At 32.6% G+C, this 24,117-nt stretch overlaps 1 protein-coding gene across 1 annotated transcript in view; it reads right to left on the bottom strand.

Moving 5' to 3' along the window:
* Positions 1–344: 344 nt before the first annotated feature.
* ALDH7A1 (aldehyde dehydrogenase 7 family member A1) overlaps positions 345–24,117 on the bottom strand; it is a 34,246-nt gene continuing 10,473 nt past the window's right edge. The window contains exons 7-18 of the mRNA XM_051994660.1: positions 18,677–18,721; positions 16,771–16,848; positions 14,901–14,998; positions 13,785–13,826; positions 12,201–12,295; positions 10,817–10,901; positions 7,622–7,728; positions 6,222–6,338; positions 5,728–5,825; positions 5,471–5,544; positions 1,287–1,362; positions 345–692 (exon numbers count right to left, since the gene is read on the bottom strand). Coding sequence (XP_051850620.1) covers positions 638–692; positions 1,287–1,362; positions 5,471–5,544; positions 5,728–5,825; positions 6,222–6,338; positions 7,622–7,728; positions 10,817–10,901; positions 12,201–12,295; positions 13,785–13,826; positions 14,901–14,998; positions 16,771–16,848; positions 18,677–18,721 — 970 coding nt within the window. The 3' untranslated portion in view covers positions 345–637. The remainder of the gene's footprint in view (positions 693–1,286; positions 1,363–5,470; positions 5,545–5,727; positions 5,826–6,221; positions 6,339–7,621; positions 7,729–10,816; positions 10,902–12,200; positions 12,296–13,784; positions 13,827–14,900; positions 14,999–16,770; positions 16,849–18,676; positions 18,722–24,117) is intronic.

Here is a 24,117-nt window from a genome sequence, read left to right as displayed (position 1 = left end):
ATAGAAATCTACTAATCCACAGAGCCACATGACTTCAAGACTAAATTGATGATCATCATAGTGATAAGCATGAGAATATCCTATATATCTCTACATCTACATGCAGTAATATTTATTTTATATTGTGAATAGTATCCATTACAATACTTCTAAAAACCTAAGCCACTGTGGCTTAATACTGGTTAAATCTAGAAAACTTTTTTCACTGACAATTTCTTCTTTAGAAGATCTTATTAAAATGGTAAGTTTTTACTTGAAATGACAGGAATGACTATAGAAATAGATTAAAATACCTGTTTATCTAAGGCCCCTATTATTAGAAATGAAGTTACCATTTCTCACTATCCTGTAAATATTTTTCAAGTTTATTAATACTTATTTTCTTTTCAGAATAGTAGTCAGTAGTCTTTTCATTGTTCTTAAGCAAATGAATGTGCTGATTTCAAATCCAAGATCTACCTTTTAAAAAGAAAATGGGAATGATGGACAATTCCAATCCATCTTTCACTAAAGCTTTCATGCTTTTTTTTTTTTTTTTGAAACTTTATTTTCTACTTTCAATTGACAAAAAGAAGCCCATGATTTTTTAATCATCTTAAAGAAGCAAGTGTGGAGGTCATATAAATCCAAAACACTGTTACTGAAACTTGATTCCTTGTGCCAAAGGAAGGTCTTTACTGTAGTTGATGGTGCTGGGGGAGGAAAAAAAGGAAAAAATATTTTAGAAAAATAGCTTTAAAATTTACAAAACTGACTTAACAGAAATATAACATCTCTACACAATCAGATTTCTCTTGGAAAGAATTTTACCAGACAAAGATCCCAAGATGAAAGGGAAGGAAAGTACAGCAGACTGTTAAGGCAAGCCTGAGAAGCTAGTGGAAAAATGAGACAACAGGGGAAAGAGCATATAGTATGAAGGAATTGCTAACCAGAAATGAGCCATAAAATCCAGCAACAATCTCCCTAAGGAGCCATTTATGTACTCTGGACACAGAAGACTACTTCTATGAGTCATGAATGCTATTTTCTCCAGGCTAGTAAACCCTCAACTTGCTTCAGAAGACAGACACTTGTAGTGTTCCTACCTCATCATTATGGGCAAAAGAAAAGCCACAAAACAAGATACTCATGGAAATAGCTACTTCTAAAAAAAAAAAAAAAGCTACAGAGATGTTTGTTTATCAAATGCAGGGTGACATAATATAACAGTGAGGGAAGAACTGGGAAGTAAATCCCCAAATAATCTTCTACTTTCAATGCTTCTACCCTGGTCATATACTTACCAAGTAGATCGTCTCATATATTGCTTCCATGAATCACTTCCTGATTCTCTGCCACCACCAGTATGCTTCTCACCTCCTAAAACACCAGAACAATTTCACAACTCAGACATTTTTTAAAAATACAAAGTAGATTTTACTTGCCAGGATACAACAGCATCTAAAGCTAAAACAACACCTATCACCATCTCCTATTTCCCCCAATATAATGGATGTGGTATCTTCTTCCTCTAAATGTACCTTACTTCCACCCCATTCATCTTGAACAGACATTTAGATGTGCAAAAACAGTCTTTAGTGCTGTAGTTTAGGAACCAAAGGTAAAGAGAAACAATCAAATACACAAGCAAATTCATATTTTTAGAAAAGACAAAACATGTTATATAATAGCAGTATGAGGTGAAGATTTTTGAATGATGCAATCAGGGAAGACTGACAGTAAATGAAATCCTCACTGCACTTCAAAGCTCAGTTCATAACTAAAAATGTAGGAAATAGCATTCTAGGTGGGTGTAATAGTATGAGAAAAGGCACAAGGACCAAAAAGCAAAGGACATGTTTAGGGAACAGTAAGTCATTTAAGTTGACTGGAAGACAGGATACACAAAGGAGTTTACTATGATAATGCCCTAGTAGGACAGGTTTGGAGAATCAAAATGTAGAAGATGTTGAATAGCAGGCTAAGAAGTTAGAAATTATTTTGTAAGTAATTGGGAAAATACTAAAAGTTTACAAATAAGGAAGTGATGTAATTAAAGGTATGCATTAAGAAGATTAACATGGTACTTCTGAGAAGAATTAGTGGGAGGGAAGCTGTTTTAGGTTGTTGCTGAAAAAGTCCAGATAAGAGATAATAAAGGACTTGAAGGAGTGAAAATTTCTCCTTTGACTCTGTGGGATAGAATTAAAAGTATTCAGCAAAAGTATATTTGTTACAAGATTTTTTTTTTTTTCTGTTCCAGTGTGGATAGTGGAGGGAGTGACACTCCACCCCAAAACAAAACAAAAAGAGAGTTGTTAAAGCATTCTTTTAAGAAACACAGAGAAGAAAGCCTAAAGAGAACAGACAAACAGAACAATTTTGAAAGATAAGGGCTGAACTTATATATTTAAAAAGAAAAGAAAGCTATACATAATAGAAATTTGCAGTTTTATTTAGAATCCTTTTCCTAATATATGATATATATGTAAATATCCATTTTATTTGATGTTTGTTAAATTTAGAATAAAAAGAAAAAAAACAGGATTTAGCACATGATCAAATGGGAATGAAGCTAGAGAGTAATTTAAGAATGTTGAAGTAGAAGGAAAGATAAGATTACTCCAAGATTTGAACCTACATGATTAGGATAATGGCAATATCTTTAACGGTACTCAAGAAGAGTTGATGTATAAGAAAAGGCAAAGGGAGTAGAGTGGTAATGGTAGTAGAGATTGATCTCTAATGAAGTCAGAGATGACTAGAGAGGCCTGAGAATCATCAGCATAAGAGTAAACTAGGTGAAACAATTAGAGTTAATCAAGTTGCCAAGAAGATAGTGAAGAAAACAAGTCGTGAGGGTTAAGAGCAGAACCTTAAAAATTGTTTAGATAAGGGGAAGGAAATTAGAAAATATCCAGTAAAAAAACAAAAACAAAGAAGCATTAGAGAAACAAAAATAATTAGGATTCATTAGAGCATAAGCAAAAATAAGAAAGTTTTAAGAACAGAAAGGTCAAGAATTATGACTGAAAAAACTTTATTGATGACTTCTGACAAGGGACTTCAGCAAAACAGAGGCAGAAAACAGGTAAGACATAAAATAATTGAGAGGGTAATGAAAAAGTAGAAACTAAAGCTCAAATACCTTTTCAAATAGTTTGCAAAAGTAGATTGTATTCCCTCCTAGAAGGTAAAGGAAAAAAATAGGCAGGTAACAGAAGGTAAGCAGGGAAAAATAGAGAAGGATTTTTAGAATAAAATAGACTCAGCATGTTTGTAGACAGAGGAAAAGGTATCGATGAGGAGGGAAAAAATGAAAATAAAAGCACAGTAAGTAACAGAGTATCATCCTAAAAGAAACTTCAGAAGATGGGATAAAAAGTACAGATCAAAGAGTTAACCAAAAGAATATTGATGAAGAAAGAAAAAGATTTAAGTAGAAATGAGGAAAGTTTAGGACACTAATATCTCAAATATTTCCATGAATTTTTCATAAACAATGAATTCATCTTGAGTGACAGGCACAGGAATAATTTCAGGAACTTGAAAACAAATCTTAAGTCCAAATGTCAGGGATTCTAAGGTACTAATGAGCACAAGATTAAATAGCAGGGGACCTACAATAGGTAAGGCAACAAATGGAAATCTATGAATGCTGATGGCAGTAAAAGGATTGAAAAAGCCCAAAGGGAAGACTCAGTATAATTAAAGAAGTGGAAAAGAGAAAATTACAATATTACACGGTCAAAGAAAGGAATCTGAAAGCTTGCATTTGGTACAATTCTGGGTGTTTAGGATGAGCTGTGGTGATAAAATGTATAGTAAAGGAAGAGGTAAAATTCTTCCTCAAATTAATGCCTTCTTTTCTCCCCTTTACTAACAAATTTCTAAAAGTAAAACACTAGAAGCCTCTCATTCACCACTCCCTCATGTTACAATGTCTTATCCAAGTTTTCTTCCTCCCCTTTCTAACTGCTCTCTCCAATGTAACTAATATTTTCTTCACTGCCAAAGCTAATAAACTATACTCTATCATTCTCATTCTCCTTGACTTCTTTGTAACATATTGTTGTCTTCTTTCCATCCTACCTCTACTGGTTTCCCTGACATTTTACTATTATGGTTTTCCTGTCTATCTGACCATTTCTATCCTTCTTGCTATCTTTTCATTCCCACCAAAATTATGTCCTTGTCTCTCTTCCTTCTAAATATAATTAATTCCTATGGCAATTAACACTACTAATGCAAGATTCGCCCAAATCTATAGATCTAATCTCATTCCTTTCAGCTCCAATCAACTATTTCTAAGTACCTACTATTTGTAATTGAATAGTACTTGGATGTTCCACCATAACTTAAAATCTCTATGTTCTCCTCACTCCCTTGCTTCCTCCCCTCAACCCTATCCCTTCTTGTATCAGATACTCTCCCAATAACATAGCTTCAAAATTCTGTTATTTCTACCTTTACATTCTCCCATGAATCTAGCCTTTCACCTCCACTTTGCTTTGAAAGCATCCTAATTCTTCTTGTCTAGGTTATTGAAAGTTTCCTAGCTGATGTTTCTACTCCAGTCAAACCCCTCTTTAATCCATCCTTCACTCTAACCCTTAATTTTTTTTTAATTGCACTACTCTACATCAGGTCATTCTATTCAGGACCTTTTAATGGCTCCCCCATGGCCCTCCATAATTTGATTCAGGCTTATCTTATGTTATTACTCTTTACATACAACAGATGATAGCCCAAATGGACTGTAATCTATACCACATTCCCATAAAGTTGTTTTGACCTATTTTGACCTTCCCCTTCACCCCATTCCATAACCATTATCAATCTTCCCTTTCTTCAAAGCCTAACCAAAAAAAAAAAAAGTTTAAGTTTCTACTTGACAAGATCTCATTCAAGAGCTATCTGCTCCATAGAGCCTTTCCAGTTCCTACCTATTCACCAGTTGAAAATAATTCCTTTTCAAAATTTCTTATCACACATACCACTAACCTTTTCTTTGCATTAATACTCTTCTTTATGCCTATCTCTTTTACAGTTATTTGGCTATAAATTCCATGAGAGCAAAAGGGACATTAGCCACTGTATGGAATACTGAATATTAAGACAGCTAAGAGCAAAAATTGCTGTTGTTTTCTGAAACGGTTTTCAGTTTAAGGTTAATAAAATATTTTTTTTTCCCCTTTTATTCCTTTTTTAAATCAAAGCTAGTTGTTTTTATATCACATTCTGCCCTTCCCTTCCTCAGTAAGTCTTTTCTTACAACAAATTTTAAAAGAAAAAAAAATCAGTTCAGCAAAACTAAAAAGCACGTCAACTTAATCTAATAGTATACATTTGCAATATTCCCACCCACATCCCACTACCTCTACAATGAAGATAGGAGTCTAAAAGTTTTAATGGAATATTTCTAAAATTCAATAATTCTTTCTCCTTCCTATCTCACACAGAATGCTAGAAACATTTCCCTACATACCAAAGGCACCTCCAATCTCAGCACCACTTGTTGGAATATTGACGTTTACGATGCCACAATCTGATCCTTTAGGCCTATATCAAACATAGGGATAAATAGAATTACTATGGGGAACATGGCACCTTAAAAATTATTTTTTTTCTAAATAAGACAATTTGTGCTGAAAAAAATTTTAACCATGTCTGTCTTTAAAAACTGTTCAGTAACTATATGTTTTTCAACCTAAATCTATATTATCTCTACAGGGAATGATATACCCAAGCCATCGAAAGATTCTGCCCAAGTCCTTTGTGAAGATACTACTTGAAAGACCCTGTTTTACTTCATTATTCCATGTATAGACTTCGTCTTCATTCTGTAAATACAAAGAATGAAAACTATTAGATATTAGAATATGTATTCAATACTGACAAGTCATTCTAAAGTTGAAAATAACATAATTTTATCATCTTAAATCAAACCTATTTTATAAAATTTGGCTAATTGTATACAAACTCAAGAGTGTGAAGAGAAATAATTTCCACTCATATATATTCATCTTATTCCTTAAGTTTACCATCTCATTATATTTTATTATTAAACTTCAGGTTTTAATCAATCAGAATGACCTTTTAAGATCCACTGAACATTTACTTTAATATAATTTTATACATTTATGTCTTTTCTTCTCATCCCCTAATTTATTCATGGGAAAATTAGACTTTTACATTTATGTGAAACACAGAAAGTAAAAAACATTATCAGTTTTCACCTTGAATTTTAAGACATAAAGGATAGGAGCAAATGTTTCTCTGTGCACAACGGATGCATTATGATCAAGACCAGTCACAATCGTTGGCTCTACATAATTTCCAGGACGATCTATAGTCTTTAAGGAGAGGAAAATAAAAAGGAAAGAAAATTGCATTTTGTTTCCAGGTATATATTGTCTCTAAAGGGGGGAAGGGGGAGAACAAACATTCAGGAAGGAAAAAAATATAATTCCAAAATAAATTTATTACAAATGAAAATAAAAAACATTTTAACATCTTTTGCTGTTTTAACTAAGTTGGATTCATTAAAACTAGTTTTTCTTCTTTAACCAGTCTGAAAAGAAGCTCAATCTTTATGACTTTCAGAAAAAGATCTTTTAGTGCTAAAGGATCCCATCCCAACCTGCTTTCAGATCTGTCTATTATTAAAATGTAAATGATCCAAATTAATCAACAGAACATTAATTTGAGTATCACCCTTTGGATATCGCAGAAAAACATATTAAAAAGAAAATGGTTAAGTTTTCATGTGTCAAGAATATCAGACAGATATTCCAAATTAGATAAAAGACTGCACTAACTGACATTAAAGTTCTCTTCTAATATTATGACTATGCTTGTAGGTATGTTATAAAGTTCATACAAAGCATGGTAAAAGATTAAGTTGACATTATAATTGAAAAAGATAATTATGAGTATTATGCTATAGCTTACTTCCTCTATCCTTATTCCTTACCCTTGCTCTATCAGAGAAAGTGAGTAAGAAAAAAAAAAAGACAGGAGGCAGGGGGGTGAAGGGAGGAGGAGAAATGAGGGGGGGAGAGAAGCAAAGAGAGAGAAAAAGACAGAGCGAGGGAGGGGGAAAGGGAGGAAGAAAGACAGGGAGGAATGGAGGGAGGAAGAGAGAGACAGAGAGATAGGGAGAGAGAGAGAAACAAAGAAAAGAGACAAAGAGATGGAGGGGGATAGAGGAGAAGGAGAGGAGGGGAAGGAAGGAAAGGAGGGGAAAAAGAGAGAAAGATATAGATTAGAAAGAAAGTAATAATAAGAACCAGGAAATAAGATATAGGTGGAAAAAACAAAGAAAAAGATGTGACAATTGTTAAGCTGCTATTAGCTGCACTATGGAGTGTCTTTAATTAATTAAAGTGTACTAAACAATTCCATGATTCTATGAAATAAAATTAGACAAAAATCTGCTTTTTAAAGCAGTGGGTTTTTTTTCTTAAAATACTAGTGGAATGGGAAGAAGGATGGGAATAAAAGGAATGTAAGGTCTATTTTGGAAATAAGAGATCAAGAAAGTAAATTCTATCTTAGTCACCACTGGCCCCGAGTACCACAAGGGAGGTAATTTCAAATATACAACACTATGGATTATAGAAATTGTAATCTTTACCTTCCCACCATAGATCACTGTGCCACCTTGCTTTTTGGCATCTTCCACTGCAGCAAGGAACATATTTACTGCCTGTTTGGTGTGAAGAGGCCCATAGAGGACATTAGCTACAAAGAGAAAAGAAATTCTCAATTATTTTTCCCTCAAAGACATCAATTCATGACCAAATATAGTTTATTTATATCTCACAGTTAATTCCATTGTCAATTACTCCCTTGTTTTCATCCTCAGAATAGTCTGATATTTATCTATTATATTAAATTAATTAAGATTACTCAAGCCTCCTCAAAGTATTTATAATAGCTAATCTAAGCTGGCATGACAACTCACTAACTAATTTCCCTTTCTTTTACCAATTAACTATTTGAATTGGCATCTTCTTAATATTTCACTACTAAGGATCAAGCAAGAATTAGAAGAAAGATTCTGGGATGGAATAATAGGAAAGTCAATGGACTATAAAAATGAGATGATACAGTGTAAAAGAGACCAGATTAGGAGTCATGAAACCTAGCATCTATTCTCAACACTGGCTCTAAAACTACTTATGTAATCATGAACATATCAATTGAATCTCAGTTTCCTCATCTGTAAAATAAGGTAACTGAACTAGAATTTTAAAATCTCATCCAGGGAGTCACTTCATAAACACTCATTAAAAAAAAAAAAAAAACCTCTTAAGAACCATCAAATTAATTATTACTAAAATAGTTTTGTCTACAAAAGTATACCCAAAATACTGTTTATTGACCTTTAGTCAAGGATATACTAGTAAATGTTTAACAAAACGCTCTGTAAAAATGAATGACACACTTCTAAGTTTAATTTATATTATTAACATTTTTTCAACATTTTCTAAGGGTCTATAGATACTAGTCAACAAAACAATAAATCAAGCCATGATATGGAAGCATGCTGACTTCCAAAGTGTAAATGCTCACATTGAAACTTTAACAATTGACTTTCTCAAGCTACTATGATATGGCTGTCAGCCTATTCCTGCACTTAGTACTGTGCCCTAGTCAGACTACATTCAAGTCAATATAGTTGTAATCAGGGGCAACTAGATGGTGCAATGGATAGGGTACTGACCTTGGAGTCAAGAAAATCTGAGTTCAAATCCAGCTTCAGCACTTAACACTTATTAGTTATGTGACCCTGGGCAAGTCACTTAAGACTCAATTGTCTCACAACAAAACGAAACAAGTTCTGAGTGGGACATTTTAGAAAGGAGATAGAAGAAAACTATCTAGGACAGACAGGATAGCGGTTTCTGGCTCATGAAATATAAGGATTGATTAAAAGAATTGAATTAAAAGATTGGGCTAGAAAAGAGATGGTATAGGGCTGAAATGTAGTAGCCATCTTTTGTATTTGGAGGTAATTTTCTCAAAGAGGGATTAGATTTGTCATCCTTGATCTCAAAAAGACAAAACTAGGAAAAATAGGTAGAAATTACTAAAGAGCAAATTTAAACATCACTTAAGAAAAAATTTCTAAAAGTGATATGGGCTATCTTAAGAGTTCGTAGTGGATATCCCTTCACTATAGGTCTTAGGGCAGAGAGAAGAATTTTGTTCAAATATAAGTTTGCCTAGCCCAAGAGAGACAATGACAACTGTTCTCATTCTGAGAGTCTGATTTTATGAACTAAAACAAGGAGTTTCAAAACTTAAATTAAGTCCACTTAAAAGATCCAAATGAAGTCACCTGTGTCAGGAAAAAAATCTTTCTTTTGAAAATATTTAAGACGTGGAATGTATTAGATATCAGATTTATAGATACATGAAGAATTGTACATGAGTGAGTGTAAGGATATTAGATGTAAAATGAATAATTTTGATTACATTAAAAAGGTCTTATGCAATAAAACCAATGCAGCAAAAATTAGGGAAAAAAAAGGCAGAAAATTGTGAAAAAAAATTTTATAGAGTTTCTCAAATAAAGATCTCATATTTCAAATATATACAGAATTCTGTCAAATTTATAATAATATGAGTGATTCCCAAATTAATAAGGTCAAAGGATGTGAAAAAACAGTTTTCCAATGAAGAAATCAAAGGGGAAAATGACAAATATTGGAGGAAATGGAAACAGTAATACACCGTTGGTGGAATTATAACTGATTCAAGAACTTCAAAAGAGCAATCTGGAATTATGCCCAAAGAGTTAAACTGCCTATATCCTTTGACCCAGCAATACCACTATAAAAAGTAATCAGGGAAAAAGGAAAAGAACCTCTATGTTCTAAAATATTTACAGCAGTACTTTTGTGGTGGCAAAAAACTAGAAATTGAGGGAATACCTACCAAATGGGGAACAGCTAAACTGGTTGTGGTATATGATTGTGATGAACTATTACTATTCCACAACAAATGATGAGCAGGTTGATTTTAGAAAGACTTGTCTAAAATAATGAATGACATGAGCAGAACCAAGAAAACATTGTATACATGAAGCAATATTATTTGAAGACTATCTGTAATCAACTAAGTTATTCTGAATATTTTGAATATTCAAATCAACTTCAAAAGACTTATGAAGGAAGATGATATCCACCTCCAAAGATAAATGGAAGTATATGCATATATACTTCAGACCCCATATTCAAATAATAGCCTTTTGTGGGATGGACTGGGAAGAGAGAGACAATTCAAAACTTAAGATGTAACAAAAAAATTAAATTCTTTAAAAGTGAATTCTATTAAACATTCAAAGAATAATTACTTCCAATACTACATAAACTGTTTCCAATAATAAAAAAGGGAGCACCTTTCCAAAGTCTTCCTATGACACAAATATGATTCTGATACTTCAACCAAGGGGCGACAAATCAGAGGAGGAAAATTACAGAACAATTTCTCTAATAAATAGCAATGAAAAAATGTTCAATAATATATTAGTAAGTAGTTTACAACATGTTAGAAGGATTATGCACTAGGACCATTTTGGATATGTAGCAAGAATATAGGGTTGAACCAACCACTATGGTTTATTTAATAAAACATATTAATAATATAAGTAACAAAAGGGATATAGTTATTTCAAAAGATAGTGAAAAGACTTTTGAAAAAATACAACAAGCATTTCTATTAAAAACTCTTAAAAACCATAGAAATAATTCAACTTCTCTTTAATGTAGGCAATACCATTTCTCTAGATTCAAGAACAAAATAGGAAAAAGAAAATACTTACAATCCCATGGATTTCCAATACGAATTTGTGCATATGCCTTCTTAAGTTTGTCTACCACTTCATCATGGATGCTTTCATGTAAAAACTAAAAAGAAATATACTTAGTTTAAAAAATTGGAAAAGTTTTTAGCATTCTGAAATTTTTAATGTTCTCTAAAAAGACTTTCATTTAAAATTTCCAAAAAATATAAACAGAAATAAAAAAAATACATTTCACAACAAGTTTATTTTTTATTTTTTACAAATTGCATTCTGAAATTTTAATATTATTCTTTCTTAGTGTTATTTTAAAAAGAGCAAAAAAACCTCATCATAACACTATCATTTCAATATCACCCTTCAAAAATCATAATTTATTCTATGTAAAAGCCAGCAAAAATTCAAAATCCAAGAAACCACTGTAATAAGCATCAAAAATCCACCAGAATAGTAAATAAATATAATAGTTAAATTTTGCACCTAGTTAAAATTTTCTCAACAGTATTAAAGATATTATCATAAATATAATTCAAGAATAAAATCTTGTAGTAGAACTAACAAAATCTAGTTATTGTGGAATTGCCCAGAAATGAGACTGAATTTCCCAAATTTCATATAATGAAATTAAATTGTATTCACTACAATAGTCAGCTCAATTAACTTCTTTGGATCTGCTTCCTATTTAGATAATCTATAAATCTGTTTCCAGTTTTGTGCAAAAAAATCTATATTTGAATGAACAAATGAATAAAAACATTCATAAAGTTTTTACTATATGCAATGCATTGAATATACAAACAAGAAGAGTGAAACAGTCTCTTTTCTTAAGGAAGTCAAATCCTAATGGGAAAAGCAATACATAGAAGATTTCAGTTACAAATCAAATGGAAAAACTTAATGGTCCTTAGGTGCAATGGCAAAGTAGATATTAATTTTTTTTTAATCATCAATTCCACTGACAAAATCACATTCAATTATAATACTGAGCCATTTGACAGTGAAAAGGATTTTGGTGATAAGAACTTCCTTTTCTGAGACTTTGGCAGCTGGGACCTGCAGAAGCAGTTGTCAAATTACATACATTTCCACATTTGATCCAAATTATATTATTAACAGAGAAAAGAAAACATAAAATGAACTGAAAGACCACAAAGCAGGCTCTAACATATTTTTAAGTTTCGAAATATCTTTTTTTAACAGAAAGAAATAAAAATTACTTAAAAGGAACCTAATACTATCCACATTTCAATTCACAATATAATAATTTTCATTTATGCTGGGTTTTTTAGGGACATTCCTCAATTGTTTTGTATACTGTCACTAAAGTAGTTAACTGACCCTGAATTTGGAACTTAAAAAGGGGGGAGGGAACAAAGTTAGCTTAGGGTTAGATAGATATGCTTACCAGTCGTCTGGCAGTTGTACATCTTTGGCCTGCTGTTCCCACAGCCGCAAAAAGAGCCGAAGGAATAACTAAATTGAGGTCTGCATCTTCAAAAGCTTGGAAGAAAAGGATGCCAGAAAGAGGTCAAGACAAATAATAAAACAACAAATCATTTTCCAAACTATTAACAAGAATATACAAAAGGCAGCTAGATGACCCAAGAGATAGAGAGCTGAGCCTAGTATAAGGAAGACTGAGCTCAAATCCAGCCTTAGCCATGTGATTCTACACAAGTCAAATAACCTCTATTTACCTTAATCCACTGAAGAAGGAAGTGGCAAACCACTCCAGTATCTTTGCCAACCCCATAAATACTATGTGACCCCACAAAAAGTTGGGTATGATAAAACAATAGAACAACAACTAGAATAAAATATATTTTTTATATATTTATATATATAAACTATATGCAGAGTACATTTATATGCATAAACTATATGCAGAGTATATAAAAGCTGTCCATAGTCTTGTTAAAACAGGAATGTTTTTATTTTAAAATACAGACATTCTCCTTCCTTAGGAAAAAGAGATGAGTTTATTAATTTTTTTTTAAATCAGAGAAAATTGTCTTCCATGGAAGAAAGGTTCTACTTAAAAGCATGGAACAACAATCACAATGATAAACAAACCTTATGTTACAGAGTTTAGGGATGACTGACCCCACATTAGCCTAAGTAAGGTGACCATTCCTTTTTTGATCAGCTATTAACAACTTCTTTATTAATCCTCTATTTAGGTTCTCGGGTAACTAAGGTAATAACATTGTTATTTCTTAAGGTAACTCAGTTCTGCTATTTCTTCATAAACTGATAAAATTTTTACAATCACTAATTGATTAACTCTTAAAATGTCACCTTGGAAAAAGTTCCTTTACTGTAAGTTTTCACTCACTTTCCAAATTAACCTTCATGGCATTAATAGGCGCAATTTATTAACAACGTATCAAAAATACATTTAGTTATTTTAACAATGCATATATAGGTTGTGAAAATGTTCAAAGAACAAAAACCATATGGTCATCTTAATAGATAACAGAAAAAGCAGTTGACAAAATCCAACACCCATTTCTATTAAAAACACTAGACAGTATAGAAATAAATGTAGGATTCCTTAAAATGACCAGTAGCTTCTATGTAAAGCCATCAGCAAACATCAGATGTAATGGGGACAAATGAGAATCATTCCCAATAAGACCAGAAGTGAAACAAGGTTGCCCACTATCACCATTACTACTCAAAATTGTATTAGAAATGTTAGCTTTGGCAATAAGAGAAGAAAAAGAAATTAAAGGAATTAAAGTAGGTAAGAGGAAACCAAATTATCACTCTTTGCAGATGATATGATGGCATACTTAGAGAATCTTAGAGAATCAACTAAAAAAATACTAGAAATAATTCACAACTTCAGCAAAGTTACAGGATACCACATACAGGATCTTCTCATAATTAGAGTATATAACTTCTATAACTTCCAATTAATATATAAGATTAATTTAGTAATAATTTAGCTAATTTGAATGAACAAGAAAAATGCGATTATCCTTACCAATAATAGCATTGTTTCCTCCAAGCTCTAACAAACTTCTCCCTTTAAAAAAAGAAAAGTTAAAATCAGCTTTTGTTTTTTAGTGACCCAAGTATATTCTTCCCAACAACTTCATTATTCCCCAAATTATTTTACCTTGTATTCTTCCATTCACTTTACCTTGTATTCCATATTTACCTTGTATTCTTCTATTCACTTATTTAATCTAACTTACTTAAAATAATCAACGCTAAATTTTTCTTTGTTGAAATATTTTTGACATACCTGTATTATTTTAGAATAACAGACCAAACTTTCCTTCCTCCTTCCCTCCACAACCCACTAAGAAAAATAGTAAACAGAGACCACAGTAGATCAGTTGAACAGTTACTGAAATGGTAAGTCACTGCTTAATAATCCTTTTGATAGCAGTTAAATTAGAAAACAATGCTTACAGAGTAACTGCTATCTTGTCAGGAGATACCAAGAAACAAAAGACTTTATCTCTAACATGAATGTTCTTTACTTTTGACTCCAATGAATAATAATTTTTTTTACTGATCCATGAGAGATCTGAAAGAAAAGCAAGGTTTTATTTTCCCTTCTTCTGCAAAATCTATTCAAATCTTATGCCCAAGATGTTTACTCAGTGAAATTAAGATATGACTCCTATAATATTCCTGAGTCCTCTAGAATTTTTTCTCCATGTGTTGTTATATACCCAGAAAGAATATTATAATTTGGGACAAGCTGATTAAATTTTTCCTCAGCTTATCTGAAACTCCTACTTCAAGCCACCTAATTTAAAAAATACTCACTTTTTCCCAGTAAGGAGATTCCTCCTTCCCAAAAAGTCATTAAACATTTGTCTATAGGTTTATTTGACATTAAGCATAATGGAGTGTCTTGCCTAGCCAATGCAATCAAGACCAATTTAACAAATGTTCTTCAGGAAAAGCATTTCTGTAAAATTTGCTTTGGAATCAGCTAGACCTAAGAATTAATAGGAAATTGTGCGATTCTTTCTTTCATTTGGATAATTCAAAATACCACATAGATTTTGTTGGAAGCAGTATAAAAGGAGGAAAGGCAAAATTCAGTCTTCAGAGAAATATGATTTCCAGAATATCCACTTACCAAACCTCTCCTGTACTATGAGTGCCACCTGTTTTCCCACTTGGGTGCTTCCTGTGAAGGATAGCAGATCTACCCGCTCATCTTTGGCCATTGCTGTGCTATAAGAGAAACATCACAGATATATTTTAACAAATGAAATGTGGCCTCCATAAATAATTAAGAAAAGCTTAACAATCATGCTGTTCATCTGCATTCCCTTTGGTCTTGTACTAAAAAATAAAAGCAGTTCAACAAAATTAACCAACACATCAATTGCATGTAACTTTATATGGGATGCTCCATACCTTTGGAAAAATGGAAGTATATTTTCTCCTCTCTTCTTCCATGGCATGTTTGATTATTATCATTATGCATTGTTCAGTTTTAGGTTTTTCTAGTGGCTGTTCTTTCCTTTAATATTGTTGTAATCATTGTTTCACACTGTTATTCTGGTTCTACTTAAATTTTTACTTATTAGATCATAGGTCTTTCCATGATTCTTTGTATTCATATTCTCAACTTCTTAAAACACTACAATATTCCATAACATTCATATGCCATAATTTTTTAGCCATTCTTCAATTTGTGGGCATCTATTTTGTTTCTCTGCTACTCTAAAAGAGTTGCTATAAATATATTAATGTATATAGGGCCTTTCTTTTTATCACTGTGGTATATGCCTAGCAACAGAATTTCAAGGGATATGGGTATTTTATTTATTGCATTTATTAAATGTAAATATAAAATACTTGATCTTAAAAGAAAAAAATTAGATCATATGAATTCATGTTCACAAGTTTTCCTATCTATTTCTAAATCCATTATATATCTAGTATTGTTCCTTCATATTCATGTGCCATAATCTCTTTATCCATTTCCTGTTATCATTTCAATTTCTTTACTAAAAAATGCTGCTATACATAATTTGGTATAAATGGAAACATTTTCTTTTTGGCCTTTTAGGGATATATGCCTAGCAGTGGTCTCTCTAAATCAAAAGATTTGGCCATCTGAGTCAATTTCTTAGCATAATAAACTTTTTTCCACAATACTAATCCAATTCAGAGTTTTTTCTAAAATGATGTATTAAAAACAGAAACACTAATTATCCTATTGTTTCCAGGAATTAAAGGGGATGTGTAATAATACTGGAATGTGGAATATACAACAGTACCTATGCAACTCAGTGAAATTTTCCTGCTAGGTTTCTTTCAGTTGAATTATGCAAACTTAACCCTCATAATGAAATTAACTCAGATGAATGTTGGGACTACATTCAGTAACAATGGAAATTCATTGAAAGAAATTTACTTATGATCATAAGAGATTGCTATTAGGATTTTACAAGTTTAAGTTATAAAATGCTATTCCTCACTTTATCAATAGTCCTAACCCTATTATAACAAAAGATGAACAAAAGAGAAAGAACAATGATCAAAACTATACTTTAAAGCACTTTGTTCCCAAAGTTGTAAGTTGTTTACTTGAAGCTCAAAAATGCATTTTCTTATAGAAACAAAGACAGAAATAGAGGTTTGATTATAAAGATAGCTCACAAAATCCTATTCATTCCATAATATACCAAAAATACAACATTTCAACCATTCATTAGTCATGGATTCATCTTTTTCTGGGAAAATACATTTGATTTCCTGGATTATCTTTCAGAGTCTGAGAATTAAAGAACCCTTGGATGTCATATAATTCCTAAAATAAGATTATGTTCTATAACATTTCCAACAAGTGATTTTCTTGAAGACTTCCAGTGAGGGAGAACACATATTTCTAAAGTAATCCATTCTACTCTGAAACAGCTTTAAAAATTTAGGACATTTTCCCTTAGATAACATAATATCTCTTAGGTCAGCTTCTTAATGAAAGAAGAACATACCCAATATCAGCACCACCACATGTCATGGAACAGATTGCCCCAGGTAAGTTGTTCTCTTCCAAAACTTTGGCCACTATCCTAAAAAAAAAAAAAAAAAAAAAAAAAAGCATTAGTAAATAAGCTTCTGAAACAGTTTTTAAAAGAAGGATCCCCAAAGTCCTATCCTCTTTACCCTTTATGCAATTTCAAATTATACCAGTTTTCCCTGTCATTCCTTGAAGAGTGGCATAACCAACTCATTATCTATAGATATCTATTCTTTCATCAAAATTAACTAATCCATATCTCTTTCTCTTCTAGTTTCTTTTCCTTAAACCATCCTAATACTTGATCCCTAACTGCCAAATTCTTCTGATAGCAACAAATCCTCAAATATAAAAATCTCACCAGAAACTTTAAAAAAAAGTTTCTAGCCTCCAGATCTCAAGAATTAGAATTACCAAATATTGAACAAACAAACAAACAAAAAAAAAAAAAAAAACCATCTGCTATATTAGATGCTGGGTGCTCCAAAATGAACATTTTAGGCAAAGGAATAATTAATTCCTGACACTATTTTCGTAATCAAACACCCAAGACATCCAAACTTCTTAATTCCCTATAAATATAATCCAAAATCATGGAATTGAGAAATGGAAAGAACTCAGAGATCATCTAAGGTCACTGACTCCTTCATTTTGGAGAAATAAATCACATAGCAACATTAACTTACTATCCCAGTCACATAGTTACCAAGTAGCATAACCAGCATTTGAATTCAAGTTCTCCAACTCAAAACTGCATGCTAGGATATATAATATGGAGAATTGAGTGAATTATAATTATTAGTTCTTAATGCTTTTCTAAGAATTTGTGTCTTAAATGACAAAAAAAAATTACATTAGTTAAAATTTTATCTTCAAAACCACAAGATTTTCTCTAATCATTCACACTCTCTTTTCAAGAATATAAGTAAATACTACCCAAGTAGGCTCTGCATTTTGAGAAAACTGTTTCATAAGAAAACTGGTAATATGCACTTAAAAAAGGAAAGTTTAAACTCCCTCTCAGATTTTTGCAGAATCCCAAGCTTACAATTTTAGGCAATGACTTCCACAGGCCTTCCATGTTTAGATAAGTTACTTATCATGTTAGATTGTAAATCCAGTACCTATCATATTTCTGTGGTTTGGATTAAATCAAATTTGAATCAATCAATAAACCTGTATTAAGTGCTTAATATGTCCTTATAGGTTCTGTGCAAGCACTGGGGATACAAAGAAGCAAAAGACAGCCCTTGCTCTGAAGTTTATAATCTAATAAGGAAGATAACATGCAAACAAACAAATACAAAGTTATATACAAAATAAATAGGAGGTAATTAACGGAGAGAAGATATTAGAATTAAGAAGAGTTGGGGAAGGCTTCCATAAAAAGACGAAATTTAACGAAAGCTAGAGAAGTCAGTGAGCAGATTTGAGCAGCGATTGAGTTCCAGGCATGGGGAACAGCCAGAGAAAATACTGGAAGCCAAGAAAATGGTATGTCTTATTCACTGAATAGCCAGAAGGCAAGTGTCACTGAATCAAAGAGTATATGACAGAGAATAAGAAGACTGAAAATTAAGAAGGGGCAAAGTTATGGAGGGCTTTGAATGCCAAACAAAACATTCTATATGTATTTGATCCTGAAGGCAACAGGAAGCCAAATAGGAAGCTTATTGGGGAAAGTGAGTAAAAGGCAAAGATTAGCAGAGAAAGAACAATGATCAAAACTATACTTTAGGAAAAGCACAGTTTATCTATCATTCAGTAATCCACTATATGCAAAAATGTATCAGGCACTAAGGGGACAGAAAGGAAATACAAAGTATAGATAAAACATGGCCCATAGCCAAAAGAAATTTATATCTCACACATATACTTACTTTGTGACAGCTACACTAATGAGTGAAGTTGTTGGTGCTCCTTTCCTTTAGAAGAAAAGAAGGAAGAAACTTAAGTTTTGGTTATTTGCTATTAAAAAATAAAAATGAAATCATAAATGAGAAACAAGTCACTTTCAAAGTTATTTTTAAATGAAAATAAGTGAATTTAGTGAGTAAATTGGAAATTTACTGCTAAACTTAAGCTTTTAATATCCCTCCAAAAGGTTACTCGAAAAAGACAAAAATAAGAACTATCATTTTGAATCCAACTCCCATGTTTGGCTAATAGTTTTCAAGATGACTTAATCTGAACTTAATCTTTCTAGTACAAACATGATTAAAAGAAAATCTTCCCAGAATTCCCGTTCCCAGAACGCAACTGAGAAGACTAAAGGAAATAGATTTACTTTATTTTTCAATATCAGATTACTCTAAGTAATATTGATAAGCAGGTTCTAGCTTTTACCACTTTTTCATGGAAAACTGTCTTGTGCTTTTACCTATAAAGATAATATTTGAACATAAATAACAGTTACAGGAAAAAATGGTTTCTCAGCATGCAATTAGAAAAGCAAAAATAGAAAACAGTTTATCTCAATTATTTTGGTAGTTCCTTATTTGACTAAATTATTTTAGAAAATACTAGCAAAGTGAAAATTGTTGACCATTGTTGGCAAGATTACAACTTCTCTAGATCTCTTTCCTTCTAAAAATAAAGAGTTTGAACTGAAAGAAAATAAAAGTACTATTATTACTTTTAGTCCTGAATGTAATAAACTACTTGATAGTAATAATTAGTTCTCCTAGCAACACTATCTTTACAGAAGAAAAAAACAATACTGATGGACAATCTATCTAGTAAGTTGTCTCTCTAAATTCATGTCAGTTGGACAAAAGGCATTATTTTTCCACTTAGTCTTTAACTAAATTAAATTATTTTTAAAAAGACATTTTCAATAAATAAAAAAATCTTTTTTTTTCCTTCCTTCCCTCTCCCTCCCCAACTGAGAAAAAAAGGAAAATAAAACTACTATTACAAACATAAGTAATGAGGCAAAACAAATTCTCATGTTGGCTACATAAAAATAAAATTAATCTATACTATAAATTCATCACCTCTCTATCAGGAGGAAAGTAGCATCTTTCATCATTAAGTCCTCCAGAACTATGGTTGATCAGTGCTCCAATCTAAGTTCCTAGGTCTTTCAACACTTTGTTTTTACAATATTGTTATTGTATAATAAGTTATCGCTCAAAACAATTTTCCACATTTGCCATGTGCAAAAAGAATTTGTTTCATTCTGATCCCTTGAATTTTCATTTAGAAGATAGTTGACATTTCATAAATAGTAATTAGGAATCATGGTTATGTGACCTCTTTGGCACCTCGTGTCAAGCATCCCTTTTGAATTCTTCTTTACATAACTTTTCTTTCTTTTATAATTTTTTTCTTTGCACTAATTTTTTTAAAATTATTTAACTTTTTCTTTAAAAAAAAAAAAAAACTCATTTCTTCTCTTCCAGAAATTTTGATTAAGCCCATTTCCAAACAGTTTTTATTGTAGATTTGTTTATAGATGTTTTAGTATCATTCTTTTTGTTTGTGATTTGACATTCCTGTCACCATAACTGCGCTTAATGGTGTAATTCTTTCTTTCTTTGCTCATTCTTTTAGGCTACTACCTGATTAGATTTTAATTAGGTCTAGGCCAACCTCTTATAAATGTAAATCTATTCCAAGAGGCTCTGAATGGTTTATGTAACCAGTACAATCACAACTGCACACAGGACCATTTGGAACATATCACCATGCATAGGAAATCCTTTTTTGATTTAAGATCTTTATTAGAGGTCCTTCAAAGCAACTTAAGACTTAGACCTAGAAAAAGCACTAAGATCAAGCCCAAGCTCTCCTGACACCTAGAGTTAAGTGACTTGCCTAGGAACACCCAGGTATGTGTAAAGGGGTACTCAGTATGAATCTAGGACTTCCTCTTGCCCTGATACACTTCCTCCACTGCCCTATCCACTTTGTCATGCTGTATCAGTAACGAAAACCTATGAAAAGCATGCATCCCTTTGATGCTTCATTTTAAATTTATGATCAGAGGGCCACTGAACAGGGTTATTTTTTTCATTATGACTTCAAGGAATTTTGAATCATTGATGTTATAGATGCTTTCTTATCAAAAGTGAGTCTTTAAGGTAGAGTTCTGCTCTACCAAGGCTAGAGCCTTTTCTTTCTTTCTGTATAACATGGGAGACACTGGCACAGGATCACCTCACATGATGTGCTCTCATCAGAGAAGATCTACTACCAAAGGAGAAGTGAATTAGCTCAGAAAAAATGCAAGATGCACAAAATTAGAGAAGCCATCCCAAATGTTCATAGGGACATCTGTGTCCAATGTGTAACACAGCATTCCAAGCTTGTATTCATCTGATCAGCCACAGTAAGACACACTCTAACAACTTTAACAGTGATGTTATTTTGGTCTTTTTTGAGAATGAAGGATAACAACCAACCACTTTTTTGAAAAACATTTTAATCAACCAAAATTAGCCTTCATGTTCTCCCATCTGAGCCCTCTCTCCACAAGAAAAACAAAATCCACTATAAATGTTATCAATCAAAATGATTTTCCACAGCTGCCATGTCCAAAAAAAGAAATTGACTCCTTCAATTCTCAGAAGACCAAGATTATGTTTCATAAGTTGTCACTTTGAATCATGGGTAGTTACTATGTTTTAAGACTCCAACTTAATAGTATTACATAACATTTGTATATCATAATGAATTTATTCCCAAATTAATGGTCACCCCTTAAAATTCCCATTCTTTGTCACTTCAAAAAGTCACAGATATTATATCTCTTTAGTTTGTTTTGCTTAGACTAATTTCTCTTTAAACTACCCTCCCTATAATTCCCCCTTTTCCCTCCTTTGACTTGTTTAGATGAGATACATCCTCTTTTTAATATAGCTTTCTATTTGCATACAATGATTATGTAAGATAATTTTTTTCCTAACTGTCAAGGAAGTTCTTCAGAGGAAGAAGCTACAAGTCGAGATTTCACCGGAATGACATGAAGAGCGGTGCTGGCTCTGGAGGTTGAAGAAAGCAGAGGCAGAAGCAAAGGACAAAGTGGCAAGAGCTCTTGGAACCAAGCAGAGAGATAGGCCTCTAAGCTAACCGGGCTATATTGGAGATAATAAAAGATCTGAACTTTTATCACCTGGCTGTGTTTTGAGAAGAAAAAGCTCACCACATTTTGGCGCCCGAACAGGGACCGATTCAGATCCATCTGAACTAGATCACCACATTTTGGCGCCCAACGTGGGGCCGACAGAATCCTGATTCCAGGGAAGGCACCCAGAGAGAACTTTTATAATATTTTAAAGAAGAACAAGAACCCAACATTTGAAACCCCAACAAGGACTGCTTAGAAGCCTTCTATTTTATTAAAATTAATAAGGATTCCAACAAGTCCTGATAAAAAGATTAAGTTGGACATAACAATGAAGAGGAATATAAAAGGTAAACAAGAGTGATAAAGGGCTAAAAAAGAATAAAGTGCTTACATTTGAATGTGGGGAGATGAACCCTAGCCTCATTGGTTATAAAGGAAGTTCATTTACACAGGGCCAGGGAAGAGTGGAGAAGAATGCAATTGGAGAGGAAGCAAAAAGGGAGTTAGGAAAAAATTAATAAGATTCAGTTTTGCTGGCTAAGTTTTTTTTGATAAAAATTCCATATACTTTGCCTTCTATAATATTGTACAAATACTCCATTCCTTTATAGGGTGGCTGCTAAATCATTAATTCTTTTTCACTCTTTGCAGTATTTTGTCTTTGACTTGGAAGTTCTGGATTTTGAGATATATATAATGTACCTAGGAGTTTTAATTTGGAGGTTTCCTTTGGGAAGATAAAGTGTTTTTCTCTGAGACTTTGCTTGTATTTGTTTTGGAGTCCTTCTCATCTGATTATGTATCTTGAGCTTCCTTGACACCATAATAATTCTTTTATGTTGCAATTCTTTCTCTTTGCTCATTTTTCCAGCCTATTTTCTGACTTCAGACTTGATGTGTAGGTCTAAGCTCTTTTCATTTCTGAAGAGAAGGTCTAGGCCAGTTCTATTAATATTTCTTACTTGTATTATTTCCAGGATCTCAGGGACACCTCATTCTGTAGACCAGCAAGCTTTCAATGCTTCCAGAATGGTCTGATTACTGCTGCCTTAATCTAAACTCTGAAAGTTCCAAAACTATATTCAGATCTGAGCAAGAATAGGCTGCTGCTAGACTAAGATTAAAGTTCTTTAGTTTCAGGAGTATCAGAATTAGAGATTTCCCTATGGTCTAGAATTCTTGCCCTGATTATTCCTCTATAACTTGAGTTAGATACTAGAAATGAAATTGCATTGCACTTAGGGTAGCTGGAGTCTAAGCCACACTGCCACTACTGGCTTCTGAACTTTCTCCTTTCTTGGTATACTTCCTAGGGCTTCTACCACTAGACACTAATTATTAGTAAGGATTAGTAAGAGCTGGATTGGCAGTGATAATCAAATCAACCAGCAAATAAATATAAAGCACTAGTTACTTTTCTCAATCCACCTAAGATCTGTTACATGGCACAGAGTAGTTCTCAACCAGGGTACCAGTTCACACCTGTCCCTACAGCAGTGCCCAGGTATGTGTAAAGGGGTACCCAGTATGAATCTAGGCTTTCCTCTTGCCCTGATACACAGCCTGTTCCTAAGCACTGGAGTGCTTGCACATATTCTCCTGGCCAGAATCCATCCCCAGTGTCTACAGACTTCTCTGTCTGATTCTCCATGCTGAGTGGGGCCAGATAAAAGATTCATAGTGGCTCTTTTTGGAATTCCCTATCAGGATTCATTCTGAAACAGGTTCTAGAGCTGTTTGAAGTTCTGTTGGGGGGAAGCTCAGCTATAGTGCTTCCTAGCACTCTGCCATCAAGTGCCTTGAGAGCACCAAATAGCAGACACAGTGGTATTTTATATTCTCTACATCTTTTAAAACTACCAAATGGTAAATGTGTTATCTAATATTCAAGAATGTTTTCGACTTTTGAATACCGCTTACAGAGCCTACCTCTTTTCTACTAATCAAAGAAGTTGTCCTTGATTTGTGTATAGATGAATATCAGAGATTTTATAGAAACTGGACAATAAGCATATAGGTTGGTAGTTGGTGTTCTAGGCCGCCTTTTTCAGGATTAATAAAGGTAAAGCTTTTTTGTTAAACCTTACCTTTTACATTGATCTCTAAACAGCTTTACAACTGTGATACCAAATGTGATGCACTAACAGTATACTAGATTTCAAAGGGAATACAAAAAGGAATTTTGGGGTGAAATCAGTAGGGGTGAAATCAAGTATGAATAAAATAAAATGCTTAAATTTATAAATATAA

The sequence above is a fragment of the Antechinus flavipes genome, chromosome 1, assembly GCF_016432865.1.
Source record: "Antechinus flavipes isolate AdamAnt ecotype Samford, QLD, Australia chromosome 1, AdamAnt_v2, whole genome shotgun sequence".
In the NCBI taxonomy this organism is placed as follows: Eukaryota; Metazoa; Chordata; class Mammalia; order Dasyuromorphia; family Dasyuridae; genus Antechinus; species Antechinus flavipes.
Note: the sequence above shows the minus strand (reverse complement) of the source record. Positions and strands in the feature narration are given on the sequence as shown.